At 37.9% G+C, this 22,043-nt stretch overlaps 2 protein-coding genes across 3 annotated transcripts; one reads left to right on the top strand and one right to left on the bottom strand.

The window, feature by feature from the left end:
* Positions 1-55: 55 nt before the first annotated feature.
* LOC133283906 (prefoldin subunit 1) lies at positions 56-1,962 on the bottom strand. Of its 2 annotated transcripts, XM_061480834.1 has the most exons (6): positions 1,794-1,962; positions 1,651-1,704; positions 887-992; positions 730-736; positions 527-611; positions 56-406 (listed from the first exon to the last, which is right to left on the bottom strand). In XM_061480834.1, the coding sequence occupies exons 1-6, from the start codon at positions 1,815-1,817 to the stop codon at positions 293-295; spliced, it is 390 nt and encodes a 129-aa protein (XP_061336818.1). In that variant the 5' UTR covers positions 1,818-1,962; the 3' UTR covers positions 56-292. The 2 variants fall into 2 exon arrangements, with proteins under 2 accessions (XP_061336818.1, XP_061336823.1); XM_061480839.1 differs by lacking the exon at positions 730-736 and having other exon boundaries at positions 883-992.
* Positions 1,963-20,478: 18,516 nt separating this feature from the next.
* Positions 20,479-21,954, top strand: LOC133283814 (uncharacterized; the record flags this gene model as incomplete). The annotated part of the gene is made up of 1 exon (XM_061480729.1): positions 20,479-21,954. A coding segment is annotated over exon 1 (1,476 nt), but the record flags the coding sequence as incomplete, so codon positions are not given.
* Positions 21,955-22,043: the final 89 nt, after the last annotated feature.

The raw sequence follows: 22,043 nt of genomic DNA, 5'->3' as shown, positions 1-22,043 counted from the left end.
TCACATCAGAAATGAGATAGCAGACACATACACTGATTGAGAATTGTCTGCAAGTATAAGCACACTGCACAAGGCTAATAAGGACTCCCTAACATGTATTAAACATGACAATCTAAGAATTAAGATAACTTAACAACAATTCCTTCAAAGTCAACATTTCAAGAAGGATGGAAAATCATCCATGAAGCAGACAGTACATAACCTCACAGTCTCACATGTCCTGAATTTTTCTATTTGCTCAGAATACTAGAAAACAACCCACCACTCGCAGTTAATTTCAATAATGGAAAGTTTACATAACATTCATAGACATAATTTGACGAGCAAGACCAGGATCTTGTTGTAACAGCTCTCTCAAATTGTTTTCTATTTCTGCCGTCTGCTTCTCCAAGTACTCTTTTGAGCTCTGTCCAAAGCCATAGAAAAAGAACAGATTTTCACTCAAACATTGTGGAAACTCATATGTACAGTTTAGAAACATTGAGAAAATAATAAATAAGTACAAAAATGGTGGAAGGACATATACCTGTAATGAGGTAATTGAAGCTTCACTATCCTTGAACTTGTTCTCCTGTTCACTCATTAATGTTGCCTTGGTCTCCAATACAAACCTGACCATGATATTGAAAGTGTATTAGAGTACATCATTTACATTTTCTAAACAGCTCATAAATCAAGCTTTCATGTACTCCGTTTAGAAGCATGCTCAAATAGGTAATCACAACTCACGTTCTCCCTGCAAAAAACAAAATAAATGCAGTCATCATTTGCCTATAGAAAATTAGGGCATCCACTAATACTTCAATACAAAGCTTGAAATTTGTAGGACTGTTTTAACTTTAAGAATAGCAAGCATTAACACGAGCTTATGATTTTCTTTACACACCAATGGATTTGTAAACATTAGTATCATCAGGCAACTGCTTCAGCTCCTCCAAGGTCAAAAAAGCACGCTTCTTTTCTGCTTCTTTAGAACGCATCTGGTTTTGCACCTGCAGGGCCAAGGGATAATATAAACTTCCAGAGTTTCAGGAAACCCCTAATAAGCATATAACTCCGAGATGCAAAATACAAATGTCAAGGTTTTCATTCCTTCTTTTTATTTTTGCCACTTCTAAATAAATAAAATTACATTCTCTTTCAGAACTCAGATATAAGTACTCTCTGTGAGATTTGATAGCAGTGCAAAGCAAGCACATCCTTTCATACACAAGTAGTACTACTTTCAACACAACATCTTGGAGGTGCTAGAAGTCAGCAAAATGTAATGTAAGTCATAATAATAGTGTGTATCAAATCCTCTTTTTCAACATAACAGCTTCTTATCAACTATTCCAAACAGTAAGAATATGGCCAGGAAACAAATACTGGAAAAACACCATAATTAGTTTCATTGATCAAACTTCAATTCAGTACCCGTTGTTTTGTGAGATACTTGTAACTTTAGTAATTAGTGGCCAATACTTAACCTCACATTAATTGAAATATAAATACAAAAAATAACCTTTTAAATTTCATATTTCAAGTAAACGGAACAAAAGACTAAATATTAACTACTAATCACTAATTTCACGATCATCTTTATCTTTAGCCCTTACTAATCATCAAATTAATCATAACAGTTAAAAATTAAGACAAATTTTGGCAAACCTGCTTTATTTTCCCAGTAGTCTCAATCATGCGACCTTGAATTTCAAGGAAAGCCTGTGTTTTTGGATGAAAAAAAAAAAAAGTTACAGGAACAGGAAGAGTCGAGGATCAAAATTTCACATAGAAAGACAATGAGTTGTTACCGCTCTGTTGGCTTCGTCTGCCATCCCAATCAATCAGTGCGAATTAGTTTTCTTAACGAAGTGCAAGCTGCAACTCTCTAAACCCTAATGCTTTTGGATCGAAGAAGAAGAATATAATCTTTAAAGTTTCAACACATTGTCTCAGCTCAAATTGTCTCAGGTTTTATTTATTTATTTATTTTTTTATCCTATTTTTTCTTTCATTAAAATTTAATCCACATACCCACTCTAAAAAGCAATGTTGTAAAACATCGATCGGTTATTGACTCGGTCTGAGTTACTGGGTCAACGAGTCACTGATTGATCACTTTTAATTGCATGACTCGATATGTATATGTAAATTTATAATTTATATTAAAAAAAATTTAAACTTACTTGAATATTAATAAAAATAATATAATTTCAAATATTATAATATAAAAAATAATAAATTACAAGTATTAAAACTTAATTTACTTAAACAATGGTTAAAAATATCAACCAACTAGAAAAGTTAATATATCTCACCCAATCATTTCTTATGTAAAACAAGCAACTATAGTTTTTTTTTTTCTTCCTTATTGTCTTTCAATATCCTTTTCATCACATATAAGTGGGACCCGAAGTCATTTGTATCCTACAATGGTTCATTCAGCACATGCATTATTCGATTATAAAAGGAAAAGCAGTCCAATTACAGCTGCAATATAATGCTTTCTAACATCTTTTTTCAAGGCTAATTCATCACAGGAACATTTTTTGTACCCATCAATTGTAATAACTCTAGTCTATAGACAAGGCAACAAAGAAAAAAAAATAAAGTATCAGAGTTGCAAACTGTCACAAGTGTTTATTTTATTAGTTCATCGAATAATAAAGACAGATTAACTCTGTTGGATCGCATGTAATTTCAACACCAATATAGGAGTAATTCTCTTCTGTGTCAATACCACCACTTTTTTTATGTACCAAAAAAAGCTTATGAAATGTCCACCTTTGCATCCATTATTTGATTCGACACAGCTAATCAATTCTTGCTCTGAAAGTGAAATCAGATTGCTTATTACAAGTTAAAGTAAAAAAAAAAACTTAGATATGAGAACAAAGATAATAATGTACAACCATTCAAACAAAGTAAAATGAATAATTAAACAAAAAGAACAAACACTCTCGGACAGTTGTAAGCTGTATGTCATATTCAACTAGGAGGCAGATTTATCTTTCCCTCTTCAGTTTTATTACTATTTCTCTTGTTAACATTTTGAATATGATGTGTGAGAAACATTCTGATGTATGACAGTATGGATTTTTCGTGCACTATATAAATTCTTAGTTGAACAGCTTTACATGGTTTGTTGGTATGCATAATTCTGCCTCCTTTTGCTTTGCATAAATATCCAGATTCCGGAGTAAACTCCAACGCATAATTTGCTCTAGCTTAACTTTTTTTCTAGAAGTGCACAGATGCTAATAGCTCAAATACAACACAGTTTGATCAGAGTTTAGAAGTTAGAAGCATAGTGAGAATGAATAAACAAGGAAAGGACGGAAGTTAGAAGAGATCAGAACTTAATGTCAGCGCCACCTTTGCCCATTTAAGCTTACTTGTATTTGAGATTTTGAAATTACGAAGACCCGCGTCGGCCATGATATAAAGTGAGAAAAGCTTTATAAATCACTCGAAATCAAATGATGGCATGAAAAGCTGTTTCGTGGGTATAATTTGTTGTTAGTAAACCGGGTTGATTTTGACTCGTCGGTTCGTGGGTTTTTACAAACTTGGCCAGTCGAACTCGGGTAGTCTTTTAATTTTTTTAATAATATAATATATTTATGATATATGTTATTCATTTAAACACATATTTTGACATCATGATTTATAACACTAATTTTCAAAGTAACAAAATTGATGTTATTTTAACAAATAATATATATTTATTTAAATTTAAAATATAATATTAAATTAAATTAGTAAAGAAAGTATAAGTTATATGTATATATATATGAATTTTTCATGTGATCTTTATGAACATTCTTTCATGTGTTATTAATGAAAATATTATTTCATACAATCTTTGAGAATAAGAAATTTCATATTTTATATTTCAATTTGATTTGGGCTATAAACTTTAGTTAGGCCTTACGGACTATGTTATGATTTTTAGTTTTTTATAATAAATCAGGGTAGACCTATAAATCAAATCTTTAATAGACTAATAGGTCAGTATAGACTCTAAATATCAAAGTCAAAGCTTAGCCTAACATGGCACATTTATACCCATACGGCACTTTTTTTTTTTCAAATATCCTAAATTTATGTCCTTCTTTTTTAAACAAAATTAATGCTTAACTTTGGGAGGATATTTTAATTCTAAAATTAAGAAATTTATTGTCTATCTAAATTATTAATTTTCATTTATTAATGGTGGTAATTTGTTGAATTATATCTATTAATTTGTTTGGAATGTATAGTTTATTAGAATTAAAATATTTATCTATTTATGTACTAAAATAATATCTATCTATTTTAGCATTGAATTTTCACCCGTTTTTCTCAAATAAATATTAAATTTTCTCGATGATATGATAATGTTTTTTCTTGACATATTCTCACCTTTTTTTTGTCAAATATGATTTTTACTTTTTTAAGCTGAAAATAACTTTAATTTAACTTTTTTTAAATAAATTAGCTTAAAAAATTAGTTTACTCTTTGACTACATGATTAAAACTTTGTCATAATAATTTAATTCCTTGTTTCGAAAAAAACTTAGTGTAATTCCTGATTAGGAATTGTTGAATATCAAGAATAAGGAGATTTATCAGTAATCTGTGTGTTTCAACTACACAGCGGAGAGTCTATTATATAACTTAAAAGAAAGAAAATACAAAGAGATATACATGATATGGAACTTCTACTATTCTAAACTATTATTTACAACACTCTCTCTTAAGCTAGAGCATATAAATCATATGCACCGAGCTTGTTACATAAGTGATCTATCCTAGGCCTTCTCAAAGACTTAGTGAAAACATCGACTAATTGATCAGTTGAGTTAACAAAACTAGTGACTATATCTCTAGTGAGGACTTTTTCTCTAACAAAATGACAGTCTATCTTAATGTGTTTGGTCCTTTCATGAAACATTGGATTTGAAGCAATATGTAAAGCAACTTGATTATCGCAAATGAGAGATGATGTGCCAATGTCTCCAAATTTGAGTTCCTTTAATAGTTGTTTTAACCAGATAAGTTCATAGGTGGTTGTGCCCATGCAGCGATATTCTGCTTCAACACTTGATCTGGCAACTACACTTTGTTTCTTGCTTTTCCAAGAAATCAAGTTACCTCCAAGGAATACACAATACCCAGACGTGGATCTTCTATCACTGAGAGAACCTGCCCAATCAGCATCTGAGTATCCCTCAACTCTGGTAAGACATTTGTTTTTATAGATGAGACATTTACCTGGAGCATTCTTGATGTACTTGGCGATACAGATCACTGCATTCCAATGATCTTCACAAGGAGAATTCAAGAACTGACTAACTACACTGACTGCAAATGATATGTCTGATCGTGTAACTGTAAGATAGTTCAGCTTCCCAACCAATCTTCTATACCTTTCTGGAGCTGAAAATAACTCCCCTTGATTTGGCATAAGCTTGACATTTAGATCCATGGGGGTATTGACAGGCTTAGTGTAAGAACCCGCACCGTTAATTAAGAAATTTAATTAATTAATTATGAGATTAATGAGATAATTCCATAATTGACCCTAATAATTATGATAAGGCTTAAATAATTATGGTAAGTGATTAAATAATGTGGAAAGTCGTTTGTCTGACGAAAAGCGCAAATAACGGTCCTGTCTCACGGTATAAATGGGTACCGATGAAGTATCCCGAAAAATTATAAAAAGTGTGTATATATTACTAGAATAATATATAGGACAAGCATAACAAGTTTCAAGTCAAAATGATGTGAATTGGTGTCAGAACGGATACTGGCTAAGTAAAAGCGCGTACTGGAAAAGTGCTGTGAAAAATAAAATAAAAATATGATAAATCCTAGAAAAATGAGTAGGTTCAGAATCCTGAGTTTGGGATTAAAATACTAAGCGTAGCTATTAGCACTAATACTGTGTGATTAAATTAAGTGGCCTATAAATAGACCCTTTCACACAACCCTAGGCTGATTCTCCAGCCTTTATGCGTGAGTTTGGCTGCTATGTATATGTCTTCAGGCTTGTCAACTTCTCCATGACCTTTCTTGCTTGAAAAACTCTCAAGTCATCTCTTTTTCCATTGATTCTTCTCTTTTAGACATTGTAAACACTTGGTAGAGTGGTTGTAAGAGAGATGAGGGTGCCTTCTGAGTTGTTTTACCTCTGTTTGAGTGAGCGTTGGGGGCTGAGTTCTTGGGTTGAAGAGTGGGAGCCATTTCCTTGGTTGTGGGAACTCCAAGTGGTGACCTTTGTGAAGAAAGGGCCAACCTTGATACCATTTTCGTGCCTTTGAGAAGTCAGGGCTTGAGGAGCTGTTTGGTGAGCTCCAAGAGTCATTATACCTCTGTTTTGACCTTGCGTAAGCTTCACCAACCTTGATCATGAGTTTTAATGGTTAAAAATGGAGTCTTGGCATGTTTAATGAGTTGCTTAAGTAACCAACCAGTATATGAACCTATATGTGCCTAAAAATGGAGTCTTGAACGTATGTTAATGGTATAAGTTGAACCTTTGAGTGATATCTTCGCGAAAATGCAGAACTGCATTCTGTCGCGAAATATCCGGATATGGGCTCTGTAGATATCCGAATGTGGATATCCGGATATGACATCCGGATATGGCCCCGACAAATATCCGGATATTCTGGGTTTTCGAGAACAGTATCTGTACTGTTCACACATAATGCTATTTTGGGTTTGTGGACCCATGATTGGCTAAGGTGGACTTCTGTAATAATTAATCTAAGTCAGAATCTAAGTGATTAAGAGCTTATGGCTTTGTGAGAAGCCTAAAGGCATGAAACTTAAGGAAAGACATTGTCTTTATATCATATGTTTGTTGTGTTTGAATATTGATATGATTGTTGGTCTAAAACAGATTATGATCTTGTTGTTTGTGGACTTTGAGCTTGTGTGGACTCTTGGCTTGGATAGTTAGCTTGCAAGGTAAGCTTTTATGTCCTCGATTTAGCCATTGTTGGTTCCACCATGTTCCATGGGGGGATGGTTTCTATGCATGATGTGTTTTCATGTATTGTTTTATTGAAATGCTATTGAGCTGTTAATTGCAAATGCCTTATGATATGTATGTGGTGTTCACCTAGACGGGATGGGATCCTGTGGGCAGGTACGACATGGGCGCGTACTGTATGGGTAATAGACGTATTCCTGCATCTCTCTGGCCAGTAGATTAGTTATAACACACATGACATGATTATCTGCTGCATTGCACTGTTTTGGAACTTATATTGATAAACTGCTTTTGGAACTTATATTGCATATATATGTGAGCTTGGGGTGGAGAGATACTTGAGGACCCCTTGTCTTACTGAGATTTCTATTTAGAGATCTCACCCCACGTCTGGGGCACATTTTCAGGTTCAGGTAACTCGGGGGTTGAGACCTCAGACGACAGGAGGCCAAAGCTGATGTGATATGCTTACTGCTTATACTGTTATGCTTGGATGCTGACATGCTTAATGTTATTATTATGATTTTGTTGTTGAGACTCTATTGGGCTTTGTTGCCTTATTTGGTGAGCATGGAGATTGTCCATGCCACATTGATTATGCTTTGTTATTTAGACTCGAGTTGTATAATGTATCAGGATTTTGTCCAGTCTACGTGTTGTAGTTCCGTGACTAGATACACACTTAATTAATGAGGTTATTCAGTTAGCTTTTATTGAATTTACATACAGGCATTCTTTTGAAAATGGATTAGGTAATCAACTTGGTTAATATTAATGATGTCACAATTGAAAAGAAAAGTTGGCTTTCGCATTTAATTAGCTGCGCTACTGCCATATGTATGTTTAATACGCCGGGTGCACACAGGGTGTTACACTTAGCATTCAACAAGGTTGTCTCCTCTAGAATGTCCATAATATATTTTTTCTGGGATATCACAATACCATCCTTCGATTGAGCCACTTTAATTCCCAAGAAATATCATAGTCTTCCGAGATCCTTTGTCTGAAAATAATGATTGAGATGTTGTTTTAACTGAGTAATGCCTTGATGGTCATCACCTGTAATGACAATGTCATCAACATATACCACCAAATAAATAGATCCAGAGTCTGAGTGGCGATAAAAGACTGAGTGATCAGTCGCACTCCGAGTCATGCTAAACTGCTGGAAAATGGTGCTAAACCTCTCAAGCCAAGCTCGTGGAGACTGTTTGAGACCATACAAAGATTTGCGGAGTCGACAAACTAGACTGAACTCCCCCTAAGCAACAAATCCAGGAGGTTGCTCTATATAAACTTCTTCCGCAAGATCACCATTGAGGAAAGCATTTTTGACATCCAATTGATAAAGGGACCAGTGATGGACAGCAACCTTAGTAATAAAGAGGTGAACAGATGCCATTTTAGTCACAGAAAAATGTATCCCCATAATCTTCACCAAACACCTGAGTATATCCCTTGGCCACCAAACGTGTTTTGAGACGATCCACCTATCCATCAGGACCAACCTTGACAGTAAATATCCATCTACATCCAACAGCAGATTTTCCAGAGGGAAGAGGAACCGGATCCCAATTACCACTGCCATGAGGTGTACACATCTCGTCAATCATAGCCTGCCGCCATCCGGGATGGGATAATGCCTCACTTGTAGTCTTAGGAACAAATACAGAAGACAAAGAAGAAAGACAAGAAAAATGTGATGGAGAAAGACGATGATAACTCATATTTATTGAATACCTGGGTGGAGGACGAATATTACGAGTACCTTTTCAGAGAGCAATGGGTAGGTCAATTACGGAGGGCGGGACCGGAGCCGCAGGAGTTGATGACGACAGATCTGAGTCCATAGGAACCTCATCAATGTCTTGGGGTATGGGTGGATGTGATCGACGATGATAAACCTAGAGAGGAGGATCTGGTGCTGGGACATGTGGAGAAGTGACAGTAGGCGGTGGTGGTGTGAAATCTTGTGCAGGTGGTGGTGGTATGGAATCTGGTGCCGGAACATATTGAATTGAAAAAGATGGCAAAGGTAATTGAGTATCAACAAAGTCATCGGGAACGGAGGTGGAGCCAAAAAATGGCACAAACTCAAAGAAAGTAACATCCACCGAGACAAAAGAGCAATGGAGACTGGGAGAGTAACACCGATAACCTTTTTGTGTCCGGGTGTAACCGAGGAATACACATTTATGGGATTTGGCAGACAACTTGTCACGATTGGGACCGAGTTCATGGACAAAACAAGTAGAACCAAAAATACGAAGGGATAAGGAATGTAAAGGCTGATGGGAAAACAAGATAGAGTACGATACCTGGTTACCAAGGATAGAGGAAGGCATGCGATTAATGAGATAGCATGCGGTGAAAACAGCATCACCCCAAAAACTGGTAGGAACATTCCCATGAATTAAGAGTGTCCGAGCTGTTTCAATAAGATGACACTTTTTTTCTTTCAGCAATCCCGTTTTGTTGGGGGGTGTGCACATATGATGTATGGTGAAGAATGCCGTGCGAGGTCATGAATGATTGAAATGGTTGAGACAGATACTCACGAGCATTATCACTACGAAAAGTGCAGATAAGAATACCAAATTGAGTAAGAATTTCATGATAAAACTTCTGAAATATGGAAAACAACTCAGAGCGGTTTTTCAGTAAAAATAACCAAGTGTTTCAAGAATAATCGTCAATAAAGGTAACAAAATATCTATAACCCTGAGTTGATTCAGTACGACTGGGTCCCCAAACATCAGAGTGAACCAAACTAAAAAGAGAGGAGGCACGTCGATTGACTCTATTAGGAAAAGAACTGCGAATATGTTTCCCGAATTGACATGATTCACATTGCAAAGTAGACAACTTGGACAAACGTGGCACCATCTTCTGGAGCTTTGTAAGACTAGGATGACCCAAATGAGCATGAATAGTGAGTGGAGAATCTAATACAGAATGCGCATGAGAGGAGCTCGAGAGCAGGTACCATTGGACTCAAATCTGCCACCAATTGTCCTCCCCGAATTTCGATCCTGTAAAATAACAAAATTTTGTGTAAAAGAAATGAGACAATCAAGAAAAAATATTAAACGGCTAATGGAAAGGAGATTAAAGGGTGAACCAGGGACATAGAGCACATTATCAATAGTAATGGAGGGAAAAAGATGTATTGTTCCAATCCCATGAGACTGAACTTGGGAACCATTAGCCATAGTGACAGCAGGCAAATAACCAGAGGTAGAAAGAGAGGAAAACAAAGATTTATTACCAAAAATATGATCAGAGGCACCAGAATCAAGAACCCAATGACCAAATGATGAACTTTGAGTGAAACCAGCAACGTTATTACCTATATGCACAACAATAGCAGTGGAACCAATGATTGTGAGCCAAGAAATATCTAAAGGAAGGATAAATGAGCTAGAATCATCCATGGATCAAGAACAATTCGCTAAAACAAAGATGTCGTGAACATTAATGGAAAGAGGAGAAATGCTTCGGAAGGGCCGCAACGGACTCAAAACCACAAGGTAAGGATCGATCTGAACACGGAAGGAGAGGGCGATCCTAACAGTGGAAGCCGCACGTATGTTTCAAGTGCGTGAGGGTGCGTTAGTGGGAGTTTGGGAGTGGGCCTTGGACGGAAAGAACCTCTTCCTTGTGACGATCACAACTGTGGGTGGCTCGCCAAAAAAAGTGCCTGAAAAGTGATCGGTGGTGGCGGTGAACGACGGTCAAATGGTGGTTCACGACGCTTGCAATCTCTAATGACAGTGGGTCTTGCGGCGTTGGGTAGATCGGCTTATTTGGAGTTCGTTGATATACTTTTTGATCAAAACGGTCGTCGAAAAACTTTTCCGGTGGAGGACGGTGGCCGGAAACTGACGATGGTGACAGTTTCTGGGAAAAAATTTACTCGGTAGACAGTGGGTCTATCGAAAAGATACGAATCTTGTTAGGCTCTAGATACCATGTTGAATGTCAAGAATAAGGAGATTTATAAGTAATCTGTGTGTCTCAACTACACAACGGAGAGTCTATTATATAACTTAATAGAAAAAAAAATACAAAGAGATATACATGATATAAGACTTCTATACTATTATTCTAAACTATTATTTACAACAGGAATAAATATTTTCTTGTCATGTTCGATCCTACTTTTATTGTCAAACAAATAAAAATTAATTTTTAAAGAATTTTAAATAAGCATTTTTAGCTTTATCTTACAAAGAGGGTGTTGTTAAACTAAAAAATTTGAAATTTAAAAGAGATGTTTTAAAATTTATATTTACCGTCTTTTTAATTCATATGTATATTAAAGAAAATATGTCCCTTAACCAGAGGTCTCAAGTTTAAACTCCGTGAATGAAAAAAAAAAGATTTGGAAGAGTCTCCCCCGAAAAGGTTTGACAGTACTCTTGAAAATTAGTCTTTGATTACGACTGAAGGGTAGACTTGAGATTACTCAATAAAAAAGAAGAAGAAAATATTAGAGTCTAGATAATCAAATAAAGGAAATGTAATTAGTTAATAACAATGCTAACAAAAATTAACATTAACTTTAAGAATTTAAAACTAATTAAAAGATAAAGTGAAATAATATTATTGAAATGATTTAAATATTAATTGGTCAAAATAATAATTATAAACTTCAATATGAGGCAAACCTAATTTAAACAAGAGTTTGCAATACCGGTCCACCCGCCCCTAACTCTTTTTCGACCCAACAAAAAATAAGGTGGGGGCCAGTGACCTATTTTGTAAGTGAGTTGAAAATCCCCTAACTCGCCGATGACGAGTTGGTAATTGAAACCCGTCCCCGTATCTATGTTGTCTTATCACACGTTATTATATGTTATAGACCTCTTCTCTCCCTAAAAAATTTTCAAAGTCTAATCCGAACAATAACCCAAGCAAGTTCATATCCCTCGAAAATTCACCGTGATTATGACAAAGCCATCTCCCATTCATATACGAGTTCTTTAACCTTTCAGTCTCACTCTCACTTTCCCATTCCCTTTATGCGTGTGGGAATTTTTTTTATTTTCGTAAGGAACTGTGTTTTACTTTTTCAATAGCTTTAGGAAAGTGATTTATGTACGAGATCTATTAATCTCATGTTACATGAGATAATTATCTCATGCAACAGAGACAAGATAGTGGGGTCCATCATTTGTAAAATAAAAAAAAATATGGACCCTACTACTTTGTCTTTGTTGCATGAGATAATTATCTCATGCAACATAAGATAATTATTTCCCTTTTATGTATTGCATGATTAAAAAATGATACCAAGAGGAAGAGATAATAGGGAACTGAGTGAAAAAATGACTTAAAATTGAGTGAAAAAAATATACATATTGGTTATGGCAGGTAAAGGTCAATCTACTCCAATCCACCCCAAGTCGTTTTAGCCCACCCTTATAGGAGACTGGTTATGTGTGATGATGAGTTAAATTTTTTTACCCAACCCATTGAATTGGATGGATTAAACGGGCTCACTCGACAAGTCAACCCTGTTTTATCGACCCAAACATTACACAGGTTGCAAATTTAGTAGTAAATTCATTTCATGAAATTTTTATGATTTTAATTTTTACAATAATTATGTCCATCGTGTTTATACATATTAACAGAATATATGACCAATTTCAAATTAATCATTGCACTTGGTTAAAGTATTTTTTAATTAGTTTAAACAATCACATTGGTGATTAAATTATAAGTAAATCAAATAATTTTGTTTATACAATATTGACACTAAAGTTTTGTAGCGTTGGGATCTATAAGCCCACTACGTTCCCCTTGGGGATATAGTCACTGTATGGATGATACCCTTAGCACAGGTAGAGACCAAGCTAAGAGGCACTGTTCCAAGTATGAAACAAGCAATCAACAATGGAATTAGGTGTGTGTCTGTGTGACTCAATGTAGATGGGCAGAATAACGATACATAAGATACCTTCTTGGTGTGTCCACGGGGCTTATTTATAGGGGAAGGTGATGTGAACCTTTATGGGTTGGTGAGGAGGGAGTCAACCTTCCTCGGGATCTGCTAAGGTGGCAGACGCTGCTGGGCGTGTCAGGCGCTACTATGATAGCAGTGATGCGCCCCTGTGCTTGGCGATGTCAGCGTATGACAAAGGGCAGTTTCCTCTTATGATATCTGGGGCGGTCACCTTTGGGGGTTGGGGTCCCAAGACGGGACATTTCGGTGTTTCCCCTAGGGAGTGTAGTTGCGTTAGGGGTTGGGGGGCTGACAGCAGGTAGGGCTGACGTGGATAGGGGAATGAGGTTGGGCTTGGACCTTTGGGCCCCTGTATTGTTGGCCCATCCGGAACAGGAGCCCTCCAGCTTGGTAGCAACCGTAGGCTGATGCCAAGTTAAATGGGCTTGGGCGACACCATCGGGGCAATTTGAGTGGTTAGAATGGGCGTGGTGAGGGATCTCTAGATGGCTCGGTAAGTATTTTGAGTCTTGGCGGTTCGAGGTGAGGTTTCGTATCATTAATATCTTTGGCGGGCCGCGTGATTTGCGGGGGGGCTTTTTGGACCTTTCATCTTTCCTGACAGGAAATGTGGCTTTTCAGTTTTTGAGGAGCAGTAATGATGGATGCTTCCATCATTGCAATTAATTGCAAGCACTCAACCGTCACGAGGCACGTCGCATTAATGCGACGTGAGGGGTGTCTTGTCTCCCTGTAATTATCATTAGGCCCCTCATCAGTACCGCCTATTATGTGACGGTTGTGTTATCCTACGGTCGAAATGGTGGGGTATTACACGTGTAGCCATCCTGGGCCTTCTCTCCCTATTTAAAGGAGGTTCTTCCCTCCCTAAGGACCTTCTTCACAAATCTCAGGCTCTTTGTGTTCCTGCCTTCCTTATTTGCGCTTTCTTTCTTTGTGAAAGTGCTCGTGCCGGTCTTCCTTTCTTCATTCTTTGCATTATCTCAGGTACAGTGTTTCTAGCTTGTAGCTTTGATATTTCTTTAAATTTCTTTGGCTTTGCTTCTCTTCTTCTTTTTCCTGTGATGGTCAAGTTAACAGACTTGACTGGTTTGGTCTTGCCTGAGTTTGAGGTGGATGTTAAGGAGGAAGAGTTTGATGAAGCTTTCGACACACTTGATGGTTGTACAGTAGGGAAGGCTATGCAGGAATACCTTGCTAGTCGTGGTAGGGAAAGCAGTAGCGTTCCCCCATACCGATCTTTAATTCTCGGGGTTGAGTCGTTACCCCATGGTAGGATACATGAGCTTCTGGGTTTCAGTGAAGAGGAGATTCAACATCTCTTGCCGGAGAGGGCTTTGGGACCTGTGGTTTCGTATTCTGGTGAGGCGTCTGGTTCCCGTCTCAATGGTGGGCGCCAGGTGGCGACTGGTGAGAACGCTTCTAGATCTGGTAGGCGCCAGCTTGCTGGGTCTAGGAGGCGACGATCTGGTGGGTCTAGTGAAGGGGTTGGGTCTCACCCTTCACGGAGGAGTCACTCTAAGTCTTCTGGTCGTTCTTATGATCAGAGGACTGGTTCGCGCCGCCGTGTCTCGCGCGTTCAGATTTTGGAGCAGGACGAATTGTTCGGCCTTTATCCTCTATTAATCGCCTACCGCAGAACCGTCCATTAGAGTATTATTATAATCCTCACCCTTTAGGGACAACCCGCCCGACAGTTGCATCTCCGGTCGCCTTGTGCACATCTCGTGGCCATATTCCCAACATTTCCCAGTCCTTCCATCGCCGTAAATATGACGAATCCACTGATAATCGTTTAGGTAGATACCACCCAGAGGATGGTAGGCTTATAAGGTATGGCATGTGGGATGCCATTTATGAAGACCTAGGGCTTTATAAGATACTGCCTGCATGGTGGCCTTCCTCTTTAAGTTATTCAGATTTTTACACATCAAGCTCTTCGGAAACCTCTGACTCTTCTGGTAAGTTTCTTATGTTTGAGTTGTTTTTTGATTGAGTTATTGGTAAGGGGATGCCGGTGGTCCAGGGAGTAGGAGTTGGGTGATATGGAGGATTGGAGTTTGACTCTTTGTTGATCTTTTTGGCGTCGGTTGAAATTTTTGGCTATTAACTATGTGTTTGTCGGTCCCAGGTTTGATTTTTTGGTATTCTCTTGACTAATGGCGGTTGTGCAAGATCACGACCGCTTCTTGGCGAGGGATTGGGTAGACCCGATGGTGGCATCTTCTTCATCATGTTATACCAGTGGGGCCATTTTGGACCAGGCTTATCAATCATAAGGCAATTTTGATTTCACTGAAAGCGCCAAAGAAGAGTCGAAATGGCAAAGCATTGTGGTTGGGGGCAGTTGTCGAGCTTGTGACAAGCCTAGCTATAGGGCGATCCCTCGATGGCGGTTCATGGTGTGCAAGACTCACTTTACGGATCAGAAAGTTAGGTTTCCTTTATCTGAGTTCGAGATGGGGGTGTTAGCCCATCTACGGGTTGCGCCTTCTCAACTGCACCCTAGTGCTTGGGCGTTTGTTCAGGTCTTTGAAAAGATATGTCGATATTTTGGATGGGTGTCCTCTGTGCGGTTGTTCTTTTATTGCTTCCAGGTGTGCCCTCGTTGAAAAAGCTTGGCTGGGTTTCGCTGAAGGCGGGGACCGGATTGGGATTGATATTTGCTCAGTACGCCAATTCATATAAGAACTGGAGGGGGACTTTTTTCTGGATTCAACCAGTACTTGGCGAGGGGGAATTTCCTTTTTTGTTGACCGGGAGAGTAGAAGAAGTCGGTTCGAGCTATATTGGACCAAGGCCTATTATGAGATTCCCGCCAGTCAATATTCATTTGGGCGCGAAGCCTTGTCTCTTGACGAAGTATTGGTAGTGGACTGGTTTGTGGAGGTTAAGAGAGGCTTTGATCGATGGCCCACGAAGAAAGTGTTGTGTTATGGAGGTGTGATGGTGATTCGTACCAGTTATGGCTATGTTGTGAGTATTATCTGTCTTTACTAACACTTGTGTTTTTTCTATGTTGCAGTTGAGAGCTTGTCGATGGAAACCTTGAGATTGGCTCGTCAGGCGGCTGCCAAGGTTAGGGCTGCTAAGGGTGTGGCTCCTCAGGTAGCGCCAAGTCCTACCTCGAAGAGAAAAGATGTTGACAAAGGAAAGAAGAAAGAAGTTCACCACCGCCGGAAGAAGATCCGATCTACAGCTGACATTCCTGCTTGCGAGTTCAAAAGAAGGGCGACTGGCCCTATAATTAAAGATCCTGCGAATGTGGTAGGAGGTTCGTCGGCGAGTGAGTCGACATTCATATCAGTGTCGCCTGGGCATGGAAGCTCAGGGCTAAAAATGAGAGGAGACGGGAACTTTGTCCAGCCTGGGGGTTCGAAGATGCCATGCCTTGAGTTACATGAGTTGAGGCAGTTAACAGATAGCGACTGCCACGTCTCGGGTGGCTTTCTTGAGGACTCTGACGACGGTGAAACGATGGTGACTAGTGCTCCTGGTGGTGAGGGGCTTTTGGCAACAGCGGGTGCGCAGAAGGTTCCTTCTCCTGTTGAGATTCCAGTTGGCAGGGCCTTCAAGTTATCCGAAAGGGACCTTGACTCCACCTTTTTTAACCTCGGACGACCTAAGATGGTGGTGCCATAACAGATCAATCGCCAGGAAATCCCGAATTGCACGCAAGTGGTTATTGGCCGAATCTTGGGTATCCAAGAGGTCGCCCTTGCCGTTGACAGCCTCTTCTCTGCTCAAGATGATCGCCTTGATGATATGGGGCGCAAGGTAGATGGTCTGACTGCTGACGTTGGACGCCTGTGAATGGAGGTTAGTGACGAGAAGGCTGCTAAGAAGTCTCTGGCTGCGCAACTGAAGAAGGCGAGTGAAGAGGTTAAGCGCCTAACTTCCAAGAAAGATGACTGTAACCACTCAATTTTGTCCTCATATATAAAAATATATATATAAATATAAAAAATAAAAATGTGAAATTTCTATTATCATTATTTTTGTTTTATAAAAGAAAAAAGGAAAATAGAGAATAAAAAAATATTAATAAAAAAATAGTAAGTAAAAGAGAGATATTGATAAAAAAAAAGAGAGTTCAGATTTTTATTATTTATTTAAAAAAATAATAATCATAATGATAGTAATATAGGGATTTCTTAATGACAAAGAAACGTGCAGGGGAGGTCGGTTCTGAAACCTCAAACCCGTCTCTCATCGTTACATTTCAATCAATCCACTTGCTATCCATATCCGAAAGAAATATAATAAGTAACAATGCTGCAAGAGGACCCAGTTGAATTTAATGACCATGCTCAGAACCTCTAGAGTGGAAACTGAGAGCATGGGCGATAAACCAAATTGCAGGACTTGTTCATTCAGGGCCGATTTTTGTTCTGACTGATAGAGTATGGGTGATGTTAGCAGAGCAGATCATGGGCCATAGAGGATAAGGGATGCATCAAACTAAGGCGGTGATAGAGGCAAATAAGGGTAAAAAAAAGGATATAAAAGGGGAATTGAGGGGGAGGAGTTGAGGTGGCTTTTAAAAAGGGAGAGGAGAGGCAGAACTCAAAAGGGGAGAGTTTGAAAAGTTTAGAAAAATAAAGGAATAAAATGAAAGGGGTTTCAGGCAGGCTATTTCTTTGATGCAAAATGGGAGTTAAGGAGAGCTTTTTTTGGGCTGGCTATTCCTAGTTGCACGACCCCTCTCTACAAGCTCGGTTGCCATTACTCTAATCCATATGTTGAAGGCTTTTCAAGTTCAGTTGCGTTCTTCGTAGCACTGTGTACAAGGCCAAAGAAGTCAGGTGAAGTTCTGCACTCCAAAACATAGAACCCAAGTAAATGGAATCTAGACTTCACCTTTATTCTATTATTTTTTAACTATTCTGTATATGATTCATCTATATTGCAAGACACATGTGCATGCGCTATCTTGATTCTTTGAATTCATATATATATATATATATATATATATATATATATATTTGTGGTTTATATATTTTTTGTTCGTGTCCTTCCCCATCGTTTGTATCATATACCTGTTCGTGGTATCATTTTTTACTTTGGGTGAGTTATCAGCTTAATAGATTTACAAATTTTGTCTTTCACCCATCGTTGACTTCATTCCAAAATGAACTAAAAACACCATTCCATTTTGTAGAGTTTGAATCTGAATTCCCAGCCCACTATAAATTTTTATTCTAAATGTTCATATGCTTTTGTGTGATAATATTAAGAAGAATAATTTCATTCAATAGTGGTGGGCTCCTCTGTAAAAGTTGGTATACGAATGATGTGATGTTAGTTCACCAATTTGGCAATTTTATTCCATTATACATTATTAGACAATTTGGTCCTCATTACATTAATCTTAAAGTCCAAATATTATTAAGTAAATGTTGTTACAATACTTGATATGACAATTGTGGACTGAATATTTTCCTACTTGCCAGAATATCATAGCCCCAGATACTATGTTATTATTTATCGTTGTTGAATTACGAGGATAGGTAATATTATTTTTGGCTAATGACTTGATGATAATTTCTAAAAAAAAAGATAATAAAGAATTCAAAATAAAATCTCATAAATAATACGAGAGGATTAGCTGAGTTGAGACAGCTTGTTAATCCCATTATTTTCTAAAATCATTTCGACTGTGACAGTCCGATGATTTTAAAATATTTTAGAAATAGTAAGTAAACAAATAAATAATCATAATTGTTTATTTAAAATTATTGATTTAACTTAAAACATAAAGAATAAAAAATAGTTGGTATCAATTGAAATAGGAGTCAGCTGAGCCGTGACAGCTTGTTAACCTCACACATTTTGCTTTTGACTCATTTTTGCCGAGACGGCTTGGTGATTCAAAATTAAATCAAATTTATCATAAAATTTACGATAGCAAAAATTAATAATATGAATATTATTATTCTTTTAAATAAAAGGGATTAGCTGAGTTGAGACAGCTTGTTAATCCTGCAATTATCGTTTTGGATTATTTTAACTGCGACAGTTTGATATTCCGAAACCATCAAATTCAAAACTTTCAAATTATTTTCTTTAAAATACTTTCAAAATTAAAATCAATCAACACACAAATATTTTCTACAGAACGACGTAGCTTTGAGTTCCCTATTGTACCGAGGGATACGTCGGAGCGGGACTCTTCCCGTCAAGCACAAAAATACATTTTCAAAGTTTGTTTTCCTTTCCATCAGTCAATTTTATTTCTTAGGGTGAAATAAATATTTAAAATCTTATCAATAATTTGCACAATTAATATAAGGTAACCGTTTTTTAACGGACGGTGTAGGGTGCTAGTACCTTCCCTACTCGTAATCGACTCCCGAATCCATTTCTTTTGTTTACAAAGACCAGTTGTCTTTAAAAAAGGTTTTTCCAATGTTTTCCTAAATAAACCTTGGTGGCGACTCCATTGTTTTAACCATTCAATATTTCTTTCGCCGTCACGTCGCGATACGGTTGCGACAGCTGGCGACTTCACTGGGGACTTTTCAGAGAGTCAAGCCTATTTTATTAATTGTGCAAATTATTCATAAATTTTATTTATTTTGTTTCACCCATCTTTTTTGTATTCTTTTATATCTTTTGAATAAGTGTCATTATTGAACATTATGTGTTGATGGTATATATAGTTGCATAAAGTATGTATCTTGTTTGACTTTAACCTCAGGGTAGACGATTTTTGCTCTGTATATATCCTGCTTTGGTTTTTTTTTTGCAGCTTTGAAATTTTAAATTAATTTAGGATGTACAGGTTTGTATGCTCCTTTCACACACCGTACTCACACAACTCACACACAATTATGAGTGGGGCCCTGTACCCGGGTCTGAGTGAAACATAAGATAGGTAAGAGGTTGTGTAGTGGTATCCATTTTGGATGTACATCCTGTTTGGTTATCATGAAAACCTCAGCTAGAGTGTGACTCTTTCGGAATATGGTCATTTTGGATGTACATCCTATTTGATTATTTTTTTCAAAATGAGATCTGAACTCTAGAGACCAATATAGAATCGTAGAGCCACCCATTGAGAGCTTTCACGAATTAGAAAAGCATATGCCCAACCCTTAGGCTTTCCTAATGTAGGACAATGGGAGTATGCTCTCTCTATCTTTATTACTATTTTTTTTTCTTTCATGTTGCAACATCTGAACATAACCATGAGCATTTAATGTCATGCACTCAGGAGGCATGTCACCTCCGGAACTTTAAACGCCATGCCAAAGTATTATTATAGTTGTAATACTAGGCGTCATAATCTCGCCTCAGGGGTTCACAACCTGGCGAAGTTCATTCATGCATTTTCATCAACAAAAGAACCATTTTATTTTCTAAATACCATTTGCATAGCATTAAATCTTGAAAATTTTGTCTTCAGCATCCACAACAAGCATATTTTACTTTAGCATTTGCATACTCATTATCTTGTCTTACTCAGTGAGAGAAAAATCAACAAAAAGCAAAACTGTTTCCACGGCACCCTTATAGGACTCGTGCTCAAGCCAAGATCATGGATGAACTGGAACGAGGCGAGCTGAGAGAAGATGTGAACCAGCTGAAAGTACAGATGGCTCAAATGTTGGAGATTCTGCAATCACTGGAAAAGAGGAACACAGATGGGAACCCTTCAGTTGTAAATGACGAACAAGTAACTACACCATCCCACCCACCTGGCTTTTCCCCAATTCCTATGCAGCTCCAAAGTTCCAACCCTCAAGGAGTACTAATGCCACTTACGGTATACCCAAATATTCCCATACAACCACCAATCACCAACCCACAAGAAGTCCATGTACCCCCATTCCCTCCATACGGCCTACCTCCAGGATTTGTACCACCACAAGCCACTAATCCTCCAGATGGTAACACATCAACTCCTACCCTAAACCATACTCAATCGCAAGGTCCTCACCCAAATTCAATTGAAAGTCCACAAACAGAAACATCTTTCCCTATTAGTAGTGCACCGATGGTTCCACCTATCTTAAACTCACAAAGTGTATCCCAACCACACTCCAATCCTGTATATGTGGCACCAAATAACTCTCATGGAGTTTCTCATGACACATTGAATAACTCTTCAATTGGAATTCTTCAATCTATGGGGAAATTGGAAGTTTTGGAAGAAAGGTTGAGAGCTATAGAAGGGGGAAGTAATTATGGCCTTGGAAACGCATCTGAACTTTGTCTGGTTCCTAATGTTGTTATTCCCCCAAAATTTAAAGTACCTGATTTTGACAAGTATAAAGGGACCACTTGCCCAAAGAGTCATCTGACTATGTATTGTCGAAAGATGGCCTCATATGCCCAAGATGAGAATTTGTTGATCCATTTTTTCCAGGATAGCCTGACGGGGGCAGCTTCGAATTGGTACACGCACCTTGAGCGAGCACATATACGTTGTTGGAAAGATTTGGCTGATGCTTTCCTCAAGCAATACAAGTATAACATTGATATGGCTCCTGATAGACTGCAGCTACAGAATATGACAAAGAAAGATGTTGAGTCTTTTAAAGAATATGCTCAACGATGGAGAGAACTATCTGCGCAGGTTGACCCCCCATTGTCAGAAAAGGAAATGGTTGCTACGTTCATCGATACCCTCCAATCATCGTTCTATGACCGGATGATCGGAAGCGTGTCATCAAATTTTTCTGACATTGTCATAATAGGAGAAAGGGTAGAAAACGGAATAAGGAGTGGCAAGATCACTCCTAATTCCATGGAGGCTGTTAATATGAAGAAACCTTCAACTGGGATAGGAAGAAAAAAAGAAGGAGAAACTCATGCGTTGACTTTCAATCAGCAAAGGTTTACGCAAGGCAAGCCTAACCCAACATATAGTAACCCTCAGCCAAGTTTCCAAACGCCTTTCACTAATTACCCTGATGTGGCCAATACTTCACATACCCCATATCCCCAACCTTACCACTCAACAACACCCTACCACTCGCCACCTCTTTCCCAGCCACAAACATTTCCAACTGTACCATCACGACCACCTCAATCATGGGCTCAAAATTCAAATCCAAATCAAAGAAGAACCCCAAATAACCAAGAGAGGAAACCATTTAA

The sequence above is a fragment of the Gastrolobium bilobum genome, unplaced genomic scaffold (assembly GCF_033153095.1).
Source record: "Gastrolobium bilobum isolate Gb01-03AN ecotype WA unplaced genomic scaffold, APGP_CSIRO_Gbil_v1 utg29884, whole genome shotgun sequence".
NCBI classification, from domain to species: Eukaryota; Viridiplantae; Streptophyta; class Magnoliopsida; order Fabales; family Fabaceae; genus Gastrolobium; species Gastrolobium bilobum.
This window is presented reverse-complemented; position numbering and strand designations above follow the sequence as displayed.

Coding starts and splice junctions, on each gene's coding strand:
- LOC133283906 (XM_061480834.1), bottom strand. CDS start 1,817: ATGGCAGACGAAGCCAACAGAGCG. Junction 1,705..1,793: donor CAGACGAAGCCAACAGAGCG/GTAACAACTCAT, acceptor CCAAAAACACAG/GCTTTCCTTGAAATTCAAGG. Junction 993..1,650: donor CTACTGGGAAAATAAAGCAG/GTTTGCCAAAAT, acceptor TTGGCCCTGCAG/GTGCAAAACCAGATGCGTTC.